Here is a 17,602-nt window from a genome sequence, read left to right on the forward strand (position 1 = left end):
ATGGAGCTGACTTCGTACACGGGGGCATTGTCATGCTGGAACAGGTTTGGGTCTCCCAGTTTAAGTGAAGGGAAAATTTACATTTTACAGCATCATTTGACCTCCGATACAATTGGATGCCTCCAATTTTGTGGTAAAAGTTTGGGGAAGAACCACATATGGCTGGAAAAGTCAGGTGTCCCAGAACTTTTGTCCATATAATGCAAATTGTCCCAGGTGTAAATAAGTGTTTGTATGTTTGCATACTGTACATGATACCCTATGGTGAACTGGTTTTGGCATTCCCGGAATAAAAAGTAAAACTCAACTCAACCAATCACGTTTTAAAATGAATAAAACATTTTGTTGCAGGTTGTTGATGACCATGATCAAATCTTTGTGCTGCAGGATTCAACTAGACAAAGAAAGTTCTTATTTAAAATTAAAACCTGTAAAAAGCATATATTTTTTTTTCGGAAGTCATCTATACTGGTAAACACACACAGCAGTGTAACTATTTGTGGTATACCATCATCCTGCTATATGAACACACCCATAAATGGAAGCACCCAAGCGCTCCACCAATCCCCTGTTGAAAAATATCTGGTGCCACATAGAGCTTTTACTAGACTCGCATGGGCGCTGTTTGTTTATTGGCTTCCGATGCCGCGACCTTTCATTCACATCTGTGATTCTATGGAAAGATTACAGGAAGGAAAGTTTTTTAAATGCTTCATCCTCCACTGGTAATCCGATGTGACCAGCTATTGGTCATTGTGTGTATGTTTTACAATCCCAAAAATAAAAAGTTAAGAAAGATAATGCCATTGGGAAATGTGCTTAGGCTTGTTTTTGCTACCCGGCTTGTGGAGAGTTTAGGTTGTAATTGGCTGCTTGTTTAGACGAACTTTGTAAATGATTGGTGCACAGGGATCATGCGGCATGCGTTACTATGGCACCCGATTGTACGAAGCAGCCGTGTTTACGCTCGGAAAAAGAAACAACAATAAAACGTCCTTCCTTGATGTGGTTCATTTTAAATGTGTATGTTTATGTGCGCCTGTCCATGATGTACGACACTCCAGCACTCCCTTGATTAGTTTTAGCAACAGGACATAAAGAAATAACAACAGGAAGTGAGGGGAAAAAAGGGCAGTGCTTTCCTTCTTTTGAAAAGAAAATCATTCTGGAGTTTCATGTCTGTTTCTCAAGACAAAATGTGACCTTCTTGTCATTTCAGTGCGAGCTTTATGGCAATGCTACGTTACGAATTCTATCACGCAGATCAGTACTACGAATATACAGATCGTTTCAGCATTGTATATACGGGCCCCAATTGCTGCGGTTATGTCTGAAGTGTCACACCACAGCTGTCTGTGTAGATCTTTTTCAATATTCGTTTGGAATTGTGAGTTTGGAACAATCCCTAATGTGAAATCTGATCGTTTTCGTCTTAGTGCCTGCTTTCCAAACATTAGCATTAGCACTCAACGTTCGCTCACTGTAGGGCGTTCTCAAGTAACCCTGGTTGCAGCTGAAACAACATAGTTTTCATCAATGAAGTTCCCCCGGAGGCTTGACACTATGCAAAACTCATTATTTTGGCCCCTGATGGAATGTTGACATGAGTCTGAATTGGAATAAACGTGTGTGTGTGTGTGTGTGTGTGTGTGTGTGTGTGTGTGTGTGTGTGTGAGAGAGAGAGTTAGTGTTGGTGGACTTGGTGTCTCTTTCATAGAAGAAATGAAAAACGCGTGATGTGGGGGTAGCGGGTGCATCGCAATGTGGGTACGGGTCAGAGTGGCGCCAACACGGGAGTGTAGTGACTAGTGTGTGTGTGTGTGTGTGTGTGTGTGTGTGTGTGTGTGTGTGCATGTGTGTGTGTGTGTGTGTGTGTGTGTGAGAGAGAGAGTGTGTGTCTGGGTGGCGAGAGAAAGACAGATAGACTGCTCCTTTGCAATTGCAAGTGGCAAAGCTCCAGTCATCTCTTTTTTGTCCGAAAAGTAGTGAAAGGCAAGGCAATGAGGCGCACAAGCAGACTGAAAAATAACAGCCAGAGTTACGGGTCTTCAGCTTCATCTTGATCCATCCACAAAGGCTAGAAGATGACAGAAGTTTCCCTTAAACACACACACTAATGAAAGCAATGAAAGCTATCAAGAGAGGTGATGAGGGATGGGTGTGCATGGCTTCGTTCACGTAGCAGGGTCAAAATCTGATTTAGCGCATGTGGAAAACAGATTTAGTGCACGCTGAAACATTATAGTAGAAACAAGGTGGGGGAGAGGTAGCTAGTTTAGAGCAAATAAAGGTTCTCCCCGGACCTGTCTTACACACTGTATAAGTATTGGGACATCTGACTTTTCCAGCCATATGTGGTTCCTCCTCATCTGCTGAATGAGCACAAATATTTACAATCATGCTCCAAAATTAAGTGGAACATCTTCCCAAAATAGTGAAAGCAAATCGGGACATAATGTAGAATAGGATGCTCAAAAAGCACATCCCAATCTTAAGGTCAGGTGTCACAAACTTTTGTCTCAAACAAAACTCCAGTTTGATACAAAAGAATAATTGATGACCAAAGCAATTTACCAAAGCTGATTAATTTAGTGAAGAATTAAACATTATATATATATAATTTGTACTAATGTTTATTGGTGTGGGAACATCTGCTGGAAGTTATGTGTTACATTACTTATTCCTTTTTGTTACTCAAATTATCAGAGCAGAATAGCCAGTTAAGATCATCTCCAATTTCAGACTTTGTCCCTATTGTATTATTTTCTCATTGTTCTGTCATGCATACAAGAGCGACTCCTGATTGGCCCATCATAGATTGACCTTAAAATGCACACACACAACACACACACATTCACACGCACACGCACACAGTCTGCCAAATGCTTTAAATGCAAAATGGCAATAGTGGTAAAGAGCAGGTGGACTTGAAACATGGCTGACACAATGAAAACGAATCAAATACTCGACTCATGCTCCTGTCACAGAAGAAGTGTCTGTTTACCCTCGTCCTTGTCTTTGAAATGGAAATCACTAGCAAAAGGTGTATGCATGACTATGAGTGTGTCTGTGTGTGTTGGCAGCACTGTGAAAAAAACGAGACACGGTAAACCGACGCAATTCTTTGAACACGGAGGTTAATAACATTCTACAGCATGACTGTGGACTTCCTTCCTGGGTCAGAGGTTAAAGGTCAATCAATATGCTTAACTTTTAGCACTTACTACTCATATAAAGTTTAAAGACTACGAGAGAGGTACTAACAGGATGATCCTCCCAAATATGTGTGTGTGTGTGTGTGTGTGTGTGTGTGTGTGTGTGTGCTGTTTCACTTTCACATAAGGATTCTGGAAAGTTGCTGGTGCAGTAAAGCATGTCTGTGGTCTGTCCCCTCTCTGACAAAAGTGTGCGAGTGTGTAAGCCCTAAAGGACTTTACCCCCTCTGCTGGGTAGCGTGTGTGTAGCAGTTAGACGTGTGAAAGTATACCTTTTATAGTGCAGTTGCACCGGTAAAATAGTCATGTTAATGTACTTAAACATTGTATTATATAATTACATGCACTGCGTATTTCTATACATATTAAATATTAATTATTGGAGCGAAAGCAACGTGACAAATAAGCATGCCACCATGTCATCTGGCAATTGTATAAGGATGTTTTTAAACTTATAAAAATTCTTTTGAATAATTTAATCCTATAAACAATATATACAAATGATAAGAAATCACTGTTATGGCCAATATGACTATGGAATGAATATGAAAAATGAAAAAGTATAGTTTCTGATTTTGCCAATGGTGTTGACATGTCTTACACATATATTATCAAGCCATATGTGGTTCACAAACAATGTCTTTAGAAGTGGTAGCATGAAATTTTCCCTACACTTGAACAAGAAGACCTAAACCAGTTCCAGCAAGACAATGCCCCTGTGCATAAAGCCAGGTCCATAAAGATATGCTTTACACAGGTTAGAGTAAAAGATCTTGAATGACCTTCTATAGAGTTCTGACTTTATCCCTATTGAACACCTTTGGGATGAATTGGAATGCTGACCGCACCCCAGGTCTCCTCACCTCACCCTACATCAGTCCCTGCCTTTATTAACACCCTTGCGGACAAATGGTCACAGATTTCCACAAGCACACTCCAAAATCTAGTGGAACTAAAAGAACTTTTGGATTTGAGCTTTGCGCATAATTGTCAGTATAATGTATACAATAAAAAATTTATATGACTTATAGGGCTGTGCCATAACTGAACTACAAACCTAACAGCTACAATACATTTTCTAGAAATTCCATCAGCCAGGTTGTTGCGTGCACAAAGGATTTCGAAGAGAAGGTTTCTTGTAGCAACTTAGTGCTTTCGTTTACTTGCTCCACCAACCTCAGCAACATACACATTACATAGAATAGCCTATCTGTCAAAAACAGACTTAACTAGTCGAAAACGTCCCATCATGCATGCATGCATGAACAGCCCACCCTATCGAACACTATACAGGCAGCACTTGCACATCTGCTGCAGGTCAAATATATATTACATTTAATTAAAAAAAGTGACAGTGAACGAAACAATGTGATTTAGGATGGAAAAGTTGTCATCCTGAGCATTATTTCTACTTGTCCACATCTGATAGAAAAATGTGATTCTCATAAGGAATCTTCATAGGATATATATTTTATATTTAACATCTTTTACTGATAAATCTCATATTGGTAAACACCATCTTCCCCTATTAAAGGTAGATCCAGTAATGGGTCTAAACAGAAAGACTGACCAGCAAATTAAATGCTAAAAAGGTTGAGAATGGTTTTAAAGAGTGTTTAAAGAGCTTTTGGGTTGCAGCTGTACATCTACTAAAAAGTAAATTTTTTCAGTAATTTGCTGCTAATAGCGTATCCCCAGTGCTTCTCAGTGAGTGAGATTACAGAGGCTTCCTTTCTGTAGTCTTCCCCGATACGCCCCCTGGCCTGCTGCTCCACTTCTCGGAAACTGCCACAATACCTCCAATTCCTCCTCATTGACTCCACAGACAACCCGACGTCTCCTTCTCTCTCTTTCTCTCCTTTTCTCTCTCTCTTTTTTCTCAGGTTGTGCAGTAATTGCGCTACAGTCATTATAGTATCAATTTCTCGGCAGATTGTGCTTTTTTTTTTTCCCTCCTCAGTTCTCTGTCTCAGTGGATGTGGTGCTAAAGGATGAAGGTGAAATGTGACTCCACTGCTGTTTTGACAGCAGTAGTGCTCTAATGTCCTTAATTTCTCAATGAACACACACACACACAAACTTTTTGGTTTCTTCGAAAGATGCACCAGTAAAACCTAGGAGTGTCTTCACTTTCTTTGATTTCAAAAAGATTAGTTCCAGCAGCTGTAATGAATAAGGAACTTCTCTAATTGAATTATTGGTTGCTACCTAGTTTTACAGCATATTACAGCATTCTCCGGATTTAAGACTTTAAAAGATGAGCGCTTTCACAACGCATGCCTGTTCCTATTAATCTGAGTGGGGCGTCTTTTTGTTCTTTGACTCCGGAAATGGAAAAACACTTAGCGTGTCTTATTTTGTCATTGCTGATGACTCGGTAAACAAAAGATTATAGCTGGGATTTTGATAGCTATACAGAGTACAGCAGCTAAGCCAACTGCTAGCAAGGAGGAATTCTGTGCTTTTGATGAATTCGTTTGAAATCCAAAATACAATATCTTCAGAATGTCCTTTTAAAAAGTGATTTTTGAATGTCTTCGGGATGTGTACCAATTTGTAAGCTTTGTATTTTGTTATCCTATAAATATTGGCCTGAGGCTGACTTGTCAGAGACATTTAAAGACATCTGTATTTTCAATGGTCTGGCTTAAATTTAATTCATATACTCTTTGTCAAGCCTAGATTTGGCATAATGTCTGGTTCAAGACTGCAATAAGGACCCTTTCTATGCCTTTGAATAGACACACTGGGACGAGGTCTAGGCAATTATATAAAAAAAGGAATAAAAAATAGGAAGAAATCCAACTTTGTTCACAAATCCTCTGACTATTTCCATGAAGACATGGTATGTTTTTTCCTTCGATCTGATTGAGAACCACAACAAAAGCTTTCCTACTGTTGCATTTATATAAACCCATTGTGATTTGGTTATCAGAGATATTTTGTAAACAAAAAATTAGCATTTTTAATGAAACTTCCCTGTTCGAACAGTTTCACAAAGCAGCTGAATGCACTTCTTACAAAGTTTAGATACGCCCACGATTAGCTAGTGTCAACTGACAGGAGAGTAATGCCATGCCCCCCACCCTGAGAGCAGGACCAATTCTAATCTTATGCATCGTCAGGATTCAAATCCCACGATCTTCCGATGCCTGCCTTCTGCAATGTTCGCATGCAACAGTTAGCACCTGCCTTAAGAAAACAAGTCCAGGATGTGTTTCACATAGACGTGAGTGTTTGTATGTAAGAGAGAAGCTTGGCAGGATTCTGCAGAGCATAACATTGCTGTTCGGATTAGATGCGCTGAGCGAAGTCTCGCAAACGTACACCCAGATGCACATAGACACACAGTGAGAGAGACAGTTGTCACGGGTAACTGGGTCGGAACAACACGCCGGCTCCAGGCCAAGTATTTTGGTGCTGTTGGAAAGAGCAGAGAGAGAGTTCGAAAGAAAGAGGTCTGGGTGCAGGATTTGGAGAACGAAATTCTTTCCTGACACATACTAGACTTGGCTGAGTCTCTGGCCCTCAGGGGGTAAAGCCTTTGAAATAGGGATAAAGGGCCTCCCTGACCCCAGTTTCCTGCCAATCACTCCCTGAACCACCTCCTCCTGTTCAATTGCTCAAATTGTCCATAAATATATCGTTTTTCTTCATGTTTGACTAAAGTAATAAAGGATCAGACGGTGATATCTATGTCTACGTATTTGCCTGCCGGATTTGGTCCAATTATTTGTGAAGCATGTAAGTGTTACTTTAGAAACAGAAGCCTTTTGGACGGCACTCATTCCATGTGCAATCTTTGCTAAATTGAAGGGTGGAGGTTTCAGTCCTAGGGGACGTAGAAATAGACAGATCAAGGACGACAAAAGGCGAATGGCTCTTGCAACGTAGCTGAATTGGCAGCACATGAACTGGCCCCACTGCTGGCACAGGACAAAAGGAGACCCATAGGGCAAAACTGGGAGGGGAGAAAAAAAATTATTGACTTCTCACCACAGCCACTATTTATTTTTCCCTGCTCTCTGCACCACTGTTTGTTTTTGAGGCTGTCAAGACTTTTTTTTTTTTGGTTCTATTTTTAGTTGGCCAACTACGGCGGGCGGCGGAATGCTTTTAAGTGCGAGTACAAAGGCGCGGGATGGGGACATCTCGTCCACTTTCCAGCAGAGACAGACAGCCAGAACTGACCACTGTCAACATTCAGGCTGTCAACATTAGGAGTGGTGACTGTATGCATGTCTTGTGGCTGGATTTGGGTTCCCTGTTGAAATCAAGACTGTGATTTTCAGTTCCCAGGCACCCTGGTTGTCTCAAAAAAATAAAAACTCTGGTATTGTAAGGGTTGTACACAAATCCACTTGGTGTTACGCAATACAAATGTTGAGCTTTGAAATGGACTCATAAAGGAGTTTTAATTTCAGACCTCTATCTTCTAGGAGTTGCCAGACAAATTTCTCTCATTTTTACGTTCTGAATTCGGACTCCTTGTTAAAACTGAGTGTCAATTTCAGTTTCCAGACTCCTCATCGTTTTGGGATTTTAAAACCCTACAAAAGACGTGTCTCTCTGGACTGATGCACTCTCGAAAGAGGCTGCTGGTTCCGGCCTGCTGCCTTCAAAATGCACTCAGATGATGGCGTTGTGTCTGAGTCTGTTTTACTGTAAGTGCAGTTGGCTGGCAATTGAATGGTCAAGACCCTTGCTTTTGGGGGAAGCGAATGGAAAATGATTAATCTATAAGACCTTGTGGGGAAAAAAAATGCAAAGTTAGATTTTGGTTCTCTGAATTTGCTCCAGATACAGTTTAGCTGAGGAAGGCATTATATCACTGGCCAGATTTTGAATGTATTCTGTCATCTCCATAATCATATTAATTGGATGATGATGATAATAGTGATGATGATGATGATGATGATGATGATGATGACAGTATTTTGACATGATTAAATATTTCTCAGCACTCAGTTTGCTCCTGAGAAGGTTTGTACTATGGTCAACCACTTCCATTAGTCTCACATTCATTCGACCAGTTTTATAATAATTATCCTCCACTTGTTCCAATGACAGTATCAGCTGCATGTTCCAAATAATGTCATACTTTCTGAAAGGTTTCACCCATCACTGATGTCATGCTTGGGCATTCCTGCCTGAGGTCAGGGGAACTTCCCTTGCTCTCCTCCCCAGTCTTTGGCCTACCACAGTAAGCCGAGGGGAGCTAAGCCCTGGTGAAAACTCTGTCCTGTTGTTTTTATGAAGGATTTAGGGGAGATTTATGTTGGGTTTTAAGCAAAGATTCCACCGTTAAGAAATAGAGCTTTCCTTGTCAAGCTTTATATGATATTTAATAGCGTTTTTTGGTCACGGTTACTTAATAATCATCTATCTAGATCATTTCGATTGATGTATAAGGCTCATCATTCAGAAGATGGGCGTCCAAACCGAAAGTGACCTCTGATTTGCATGGATTTGAAAGCACAATCACAAAGCAAACTAATCACCTATTCAAGTTTTCCCTTGTAGGCCATGTTCTGTGTTGGTAAGGATTTTAAGGTGATTTTACTGCCAGCCATTTGTTGAACCTGAATTTATGCCTCATGTCCATAACGACCAATTCAAGCCAAATCATTCAGTTTGCTGACTACTTAAGTGTTTTTGTCTCATTCAAATGTTTTTCCTAGCTTTTATTGATATGTTGGCAGACAAGGTCCTTCTTGTATTTTGCACTTGTTTAATACATAATTAAATATAAACCCGTGTATCTCTCTCTCTCTCTTGCTTTCTCTCCCTCTTTCTCTCTCTCTCGCTCTGCAGTCTCACCCGCTGTCTCTGTGTAACACCAGTGAGGATGAGCGGCAAGAAAGCTTCTTCATTAGCATTGTTAAGCTGGAGAGTCCAGAGAGCAAAGTGCCCCAGTGCCTCCCACTCCTGGAGAAGGTAAGTCCACTTGTGGAATGCAAACACAACCACTCACCATTACACACATACACAAAAACCCATATTAACACTCACACACACACACACACACACACACACACACACACACACACACACACACACACACACACACACACACACACACACACACACACATATGATCCCACCCACCTCTACTGGTACAGACAGAGTACATTTGTATTTGCTCAGTGATAAAGCACATAGTGGTATCAAGCTTGGCATGAACTGATAGAGGCACCCACAGAGAACAGAAATCAGAGTGTGTGTGTGTGTGTGTGTGTGTGTGTGTGTGTGTGTGTGTGTGTGTGTGTGTGTGTGTGTGTGTGTGTGTGTGTGTGTGTGTGTGTGTGTGTGTGTGTGTGTGTACAAGTAGATTTCAGTGTCAGGAAACCTTTTTTTGTTGTTTGTTTTAATCTTGGAGTGGAAACCGTCTTGGAAAATCTCTGTATGTCTCTGGATACTGCACTGTAGCTTAGTTTCAGGGTGCTACCGATTTCCTTATAGCCTCGACCATCTTTATGGAGAGCAACAATTCTAATTCTCAAATCCTCTGAGAGTTCTTGCCATGAGGTGCTATGTTTAACATCGAGTGGTCAGTATGAGAGAATTGTACTCGAAGCACCAAATTTTAACTGCTCTAATACAAGATACACAAATATGTACAGTATGATTCTGTCAAGCAGACAAAAAAGACATGATGAATAGGACATGTGGCTTTGTTGAGTTATTTTCTCATATAGCAACAATTTGGTGTCCTGATGACTTACGTAACACCTTTTTTTTTTTTTTTTTAGCTACACATTTGAGACAATCGAATTATGTCAGTTCTACTTTCTAACAAAAAAAAAAGGGTGAAGTCCTGCGTGTGCATCAGTATGTGTCTTTCGTTAAAGCCTGTGTAAAGTTCATTAGTTTCAGTGTAGACATATATAGGTTTATATATGTCTATGTCTATATATGTAGACACATATATGTAGGCTTATAGACAGGTGCGGCTTATTTATGTTCATAATAAAAATCTTTGTCAAATTTAGTGCGTGCGGCTTATATTTGGATGCGCTTAATAGTCCGGAAATTACGGTATATTATGGATCTATTGTTTGGAAGAAATACTTTAGTGTAAAAGCAAATTTGCGATTATGAGCTCTGCACCAAATAAGGGCAGATTTGGTCCTGAGTGCTGACTGGAGTATTCAGGTTTAATGTGAAAACACACTGAAACAAGTGGCTGAAACCAGGAGTGTGAGCAGAAGCCAGTATTAGGAAATAAAAGTAGAAGGACATTTGGGATAAGGACAAGCTCTTCTAAGTGCCATAGCAAATGCAGGATAAAAAAATATATTTATAATCCAGTTTGGACAGAAATAGTAGACATTTTTCTGAACGATGGAATAAAACCATTCAAATTCTTCACTTCCCTCCGAAAAAAAAAAAAAACATACATGCAGTCTCGTCCAACAGTGCTGTATTACGGAATGAGAAGAGCTCTAAATATTTACGCGAAGGAGCTCATCGTCGCTCATGTAATCCAAACATCCCCTTGGGTTCAGGTTTTTGGAGATATATCTCTGTTAACGAACACGTAAGATGTTTATACGTCCCTTGGCGTTGTAATTATTAGCGCTAGCCCAAAACCGAGAGCGTAGAAATAGTTTTCTTTCTCTCTTTCATGCCTTGCACTAGGCCAATGTGCAATAGCTTGTTTTGGGTTTTTTTTGTTTTCTTTTTTTTAATAAATTTCTTCATAAAGGCAACGAAGGATGAGTTTTAGTCCCATGTCGAGACTTGCAGGCCCTTGATTCGATGCTTTTGTTTCTTTTAAAGATGCGGCGACGCTTCATTGAACCATTTCTAATCCTGTTTACTTTTGAGATGGAAATAAGGAACGAAAGGCAAGCCAAAAGTATGCATGCGTGTGTATGAGCATGTGTTCGTGTGTGTGTGTGTGTGTGTGTGTGTGTGTGTGTGTGTGTGTGTGTGTGTGTGTGTGTGTGTGTGTGTGTTTGTACGTGAGAAAGAGAAATGGAGTATTTAAAGTTTGTAAGGGTTAGGAGCTGCGGTTTTGATGCACGTTTTGTTTGGGACTATTGTTGGATGCGCTTAGATCGTAGAATCTACAATAGAAGAGCATCAATTGTGTACAGTGTATGCAAGAGACCAGTTTTGTTTTTTAACGTTATTGATTTGTATACGTTTGTATGGTCGCAGCTGTAAACGATGTACAGAACACGTTTCCTGACTTGTAAAGCAAACCCACCGTCATAGATTTTTTACAAATATAGAAATTGTGTATTGAATTTGTTCACTGTATCAATATTATCACTAAAGTTATACAAGTTATGTATGAGCATGCATTTTATGCCAGGGTCCCCTGAAGAGCACTTAACCCCTTTCTCTTGTATTGCTACACATTTTTAGACATTGATCAGAGCGTTTGCAGTCAGATTAAAGAATCATATCCTCTTGTATGTCGTACTATACCAAAATCCGTCAAAGATAACAAGGTGCGAAAACAAAGACACGTCAGGACTTTTCTGTGTGCACAACCATACCCGGGCACACCTTCCCGTGACAACCAATCAGCATTCGCCAGGAGGCTCGTGGACACACCACAAAAACGTATGAGACGTTTGGATTTTCTATGCCTGCGTGTCAACCCTTCTCTATACGCCACACTTACAAGCGCCCCACTTTACGTCATAATGCAAATACACTTAAATGCAGAAGCATAAACCAGCTTTTACTTGCTATATCCTGCTTTTGTTGGTCGTTCCTGTCTATTTTTTCGCCACTCTCTTTGCATCCATCTGCTGTTCGTTTATACTCGCTGATTTCAAAATGCCAGGTCAGATTTATGTACGTTGTGTGATCTATGGGAAACACTCTTGGTGAAAGTTTTTAAAAGGATAAGTAAGAGTCACAGCTGTTATAGTGGAAACCGAAAATTTATCTCAGGGGTGGACGATTAAAAAGCATGGTGTGATAGGCTGGCTTCCCTTCCAGAATGTATCCCCATCACACATCCAGAATTCCTCTGGCTCCATGGTGAACTTGACTTGAATAAAACCTTTACTGAAAATGAGTTAATGATAAGTGAATGGATTTTAAATGTATCTAATATAATAGTGTTATGGTAATTGTTATAGGGATCTGGAAACATCTACAATCCTGTTATTGGGGGGGTTGCTCCTGAAACAGCTCTACTAGACTATTAAAAGACGTATAACAACAATGATAATTGTGTATTAGTACATCTGTTTTAGACTGAATCCCAAACCTATTACAAATGCTAAAGTTTTTTGCTTCAAATAGGGTTTCTGTGTGTTTATGTGGCTCGCATTCACACCTGGCATTAGCAGCATAAGTGGACAGTTCAAGTACAAACGTAAACAGAGTCAAATGCATTTGGAAGACACGCTGTGATCTGATCTGATCTGTCAAACCACAATCAGAGGGGATGTGGGACGCGTACGGACACGTGTAAGAGCAAATCTGTCTCGAAGCGTCCCTCAGAGCAACGTGTGAATCGTGAATAGGTGTCTTTTAAATGGAAGAATTATTACAGGTCCAGAAACATTTTCAAAAAGTACATACTGGCCCTTTAAGAAGCCTCTTCATGGAGTTTGCCCTCCATACAATTCCTGGTCGTTTTGATCCGCCACGGCCAACTTTCAGCCCCATTCATGCTGCCCTTTCTCCCACATGCCCCCTCCTTCTCCTTTTCTTGCTTTTCCCTGGAGCCTCTCTGTTTGTTCATTTTTTGTGGATGAGCGCTTTTTAAAAAACACTTAATGGTTCCTCTTGAAGGCACGTTGTAGACGAAGGAAGGCGGCGTGTTGTAGTTGAGAGGATGTTCCCATCCATTTGGCACTTGCACCGAGAGTCTTAAAGGAATGGGCAAAATTTTTCAATTTACAATTTAGTAAAAGACACGATTCATCAGAGTTTGTTATTTACATAAATGTTAGAGCTGACAATTCGGCAAATGTTTCCATATTATATTATGCTATGTTTCTATGAATCAAAACATAACACTGTTTAATTGCTAATGTTCCCAGAGTATGTTGAAGTCATTCAGTATTTAATCGAACGCATACATGTGCTACTGAACACTGTCTCTATATCTGTCTCTGCTGTCCCATATGTCCTGATGTACCAAAGATTTACTTTTTTAATCAGATGCTATCACCATGGCAAAGGCCATTCGATAAAAGAATACAAGAATGGTGGTCTTTGTGGAAGCGCCCCCGCATGTTCTTTCATCCAAAAATGAGAGATAGATTTCCTTATGATGGAGGAAAGAATGCAGAGGAAGTGGTCAGCTATTTCACATAAAGATCAACAAAAGCGCTCTCATGGTGTGTGTTTGTGTGTTTATAGGCGTTGTGTGATAGTGTGTGGTATGTGGGTGTGTGTATTTTTGTGTAAAAGACCCAACCATTAGCAGTATGGTTGTAACATGTCTGTGTGTTTGTGTGTGTTTGTGTGCGTCTGCATGTTTGGGAGTGTGTATAAAAGAGTGTGTTTCGGGCGGTCTCCGAGCAACAGCAAACACAGTTGTCATGGATTCCATCGGTGCATCTGCTGTGTTTGAAGTCCAAGGCCAATGTGACTTGGTTTGATAAGTCTTATGTTGTCATCACTCACGCCCACACATACACACAAACATACACATGTACACAAACATATATATATATATGCATGCAGTAGAGTTGATTCCCGTGTGAACAGGCTACAAGTGACACAGACTGGGACATAGAAAGGGAAATCTAACTTACATAAGTACAAGAATATTATATCTGAGCATTTTGGCCTTGTGGGGACAGTTAGCTAGTCTGTCTGTCTGTCTGTCTGTCTGTCTGTCTGTCTGTCTGTCTGTCTGTCTATCTATCTATCTATCTATCTATCTATCTATCTATCTATCTATCTATCTATCTATCTATCTATCTATCTATCTATCTATCTATCTATTTAAAAAAAAAAATTCCAAAACTGCGGGTTCTGATTTAAAAGTCTATTACCAAAAGTACTAGCTGCATTATTGATATAGGAATATCTTTAGAAGGATAATGTGTGTGTGTGTGTGTGTGTGTGTGTGTGTGTGTGTGTGTGTGTGTGTGTGTGTGTGTGTGTGTGTGTGTGTGTGTGTGGTTGAAGGTCCTTACAAGTATAGTAAAAAAATGCCATTGTGTCTGTGTAAAATCTTTCAACCAAAAGCTGTAGTAAAATAGTTTAATTTAGTTAAATAGTTTTTTAACTATTATATTATATCTTAATGATCAGCTAAACGTTTAAAGGATTCTTGTGAAATGATTATTAACTATCAGACTAACTGACTATTTTGTAATGAATCCACACACAATTAAGGTCATAGCAAGGTCACATCCGAAATAGTTGTTCCTAAACAAAATTACAAGAAGCGAAGTTTTTCTGTATCAGGAATTGCTGAGAAGTGGAGAAGTGGCCACGATAACAAAACAAATGACTTCTCGTTATGTTAGTTATTTTGTTATATTCTGACAGGTCGTTGGTTTAACATTAACGCGTATATACATGGGCTCATAGTTACAATGTTACAGGGGTCAAACTGTTACACATGCACATAAATATGCACTCATTTACTAACATATCGACAGCTGTGTTTATGCTCCCTAATATTCCAAGCATTTCTGTCTGTAGAGCCCTGCCGTCCATGCCCTTGTGCTTAAATTTGGGCTACTTTTGCTATAAGTCAGCAATTTTCTTCAAGCCAATTCTTTCATTTTGTACTTTGATGAGCTGTTTGCTTGGTCTAATTACATTCAGGCTTATGAAAAAAAAAAAGAATCAGTCATGTACAGTATGTGACCCACCTGATGTATATATAGTGGAACCTCGGTTTACGAACGGACTGGTGTACGTATGTTTGGTTATACGAACAAAAATATCCGAATTTTGTCTCGTTATACGTATGAAGCTTTGTTATAATAATGTCGCGCTCGTACGTTGATTCTTTGCACACGCTTCCCAACTCAGCGACAACAGCCAAGAAGTTTTATTAGATCGTTTTTTAGTAAAAGTTAAAAAGAAATGAGATTCAAGTGAGTCAAAAAATGAAAGTGATTTAAAAAAAAGTAGACTAAGTGAAGATATTGAAATCCTTCCCAACACGATTCGCCTCCTTCCCAGCAGTTATCCCTTATCCTCCACTCCGCCTCGTCTTCCTCACACCATCACCAACTCTCCTCTAAACACTTTTTCTTTCAATGTAAGATTACTATTGTTACAATATACGGTAATACAACAAATATCACTTATAAATGTATTATACTGTATTACTGTATATTGTAATGTTTTATAAATTTTATATCCGCATTTCCATTATTTCTTATGGGGAAATTCGCTCTGTTATACGTATGATTTGGTTTGAGTATACTTATCTGGAATGAACTACAGTCGCAAACCGAGGTTCCACTGTACATTACACATTTTATTATATTTGATTTTGTTCACATTGCCGTGTTTCATGTTTAGCTGAGCAGAGGTGGGAGTGGTTTTAGTCTGTGCAATCACATCATGCAAATTACAAATGGTCTTAATATTTAGATCGTAGATGGTTATTACACCTCAAATGATATTGGCTATATGGACAGAAGTTTGTGGACACTTTATCAAATTTGTATGCGCTTTTTTGAATATCCCATTCTACATTTAGACCCAATTTGCTTTTCTAATATCCTCCACTCTTCTGGGAAAACATTACACTAGATTTTGGACTTCGGTTGTGGAGATTTGTGGGCATTGGTAAAGTCTGCAATGAAATCTAATGATCCAAGCTGCTGACCTTTTCCTCTTAGTAGAAACATGAGCTGACCCTAGATCAGTGTGAGTCACGCTGCATGTTCTCAATGCTCGTTCCATTTAGCCGATCAGCAGTGGTTCCTGTCACCTTTTCCTTCTCCTTGTCTAACCATCACGCCCACGCTCTCACCCAGCCTTTTTCATTAGCAAAAAAGAATGCACAGTGCAACAGGGTGCAACAGGGTGTAACACGACCCATGGGTGTCTTCCTTTCCGGGTTCATTGACCGGTCATACAGCTGCCTGTGTATTATTATTTTTTGTGTTTATGCTATCTTGCAATTTCTTTTAAACAATTACAATAATTACTTTTATTCTACAATAATTAAGATATTGCATTTAAGTTTTCGCCAGTTCACACTTGTCAGTTATGTTCTCCTGTCTTTTAAGGGAACAGTTTCGGGGGAAATGCCCTTCCCACACAAGAAATGCGTTTCAAATTTGTCCAAATTATGAAACATCTTTTTTTTTATTCTAAAGGGAATCTTTCTCTCACAGCTGTAACGTTGCTCAATGAGTTTCTTAAAATATGGAAAATATCTGAAATATGGAATTTTTTCCCAAAGGATTTGTGGTGGCGATATTAGTAATGCATAATTAAAACAGCAAATAAATACATAAACACATAAAATCAAATACTTCTCTCTGAAAAAGAGTTGTGTTCAGAAAATGTGACCTCTAGAAGAGAAGAGCCTTTTATTTGTCACATATACATTACAGCACAGTGAAATTCTTTTCTTTGCATAACCCAGTTTCTTCGCATACCCCAGTTGTTTGAAGCCTTGGGTCAGAGCGCAGGGTCAGCCATTATACAGCGCTCCTGGAGCACAAAGGCTTAAACCCAGAGCCTTAACCACTGAGCTTCTACTCCCCAATTGTAGATTTAAACCATTTTTGAAGAACTTATATAATTATTTAGTTATAATAATAATAATCGTTCCACCCAAGATCTTCCACTCCAACCCATGTATACTATATTTTCATGAAGCTGACTTTGCACACTGGTGCATTGTCATTCTGAAACAAGTTTGGGCCATCCAAAGACATCCTATACAATTGTGTGATTCCAACTTAGTAGTAACAGCTTGGGGAAGAACCAATACTTTTGTACATATAGTGTATAAACAGTATCATTAATATTACATTTCTAGAAATTGGTTTAATAGTTTCTGTGGTATATACATATGTACATTGCATATGGTTGACTAATACTTGCACATACAATACATCTGTCTGTCTGTCTGTCTGTCTGTCTGTCTGTCTGTCTGTCTGTCTGTCTGTCTGTCTGTCTGTCCATTTGTCTATCAATCTATTTATATATCTATATAATTGTATATAATCCAAATCAAATATTTGGTCTATTGTTAAGTCATAGTAAGAAATATTAGATCAATTTGACTTTATTTACATATTTTATAATTATAATATAATATAAGTAATTTTGTACTAAGCTTTATTTTTATTTATTTTTTATGTTTGTATGTTGTTTGTTTTTCACAGTACAGGAAAATGTGTCAAAGTATTAAACCAGTATATATAATATCAAAACACACACACACACACACACACACACACACACACCTTTATTCT

General features: G+C 39.2%; 1 protein-coding gene across 2 annotated transcripts in view; it reads left to right on the forward strand.

Moving 5' to 3' along the window:
- rnf43 (ring finger protein 43) overlaps positions 1-17,602 on the forward strand; it is a 101,991-nt gene that overhangs the window by 54,620 nt on the left and 29,769 nt on the right. For both annotated transcript variants that reach the window (XM_083531839.1, XM_083531838.1), the window contains exon 2: positions 9,030-9,152. In XM_083531839.1, the coding sequence (XP_083387965.1) occupies positions 9,030-9,152 (123 nt within the window). The remainder of the gene's footprint in view (positions 1-9,029; positions 9,153-17,602) is intronic.

This window comes from Silurus aristotelis (genome assembly GCF_946808225.1).
Source record: "Silurus aristotelis genome assembly, chromosome: 26".
Classification (NCBI taxonomy): Eukaryota; Metazoa; Chordata; class Actinopteri; order Siluriformes; family Siluridae; genus Silurus; species Silurus aristotelis.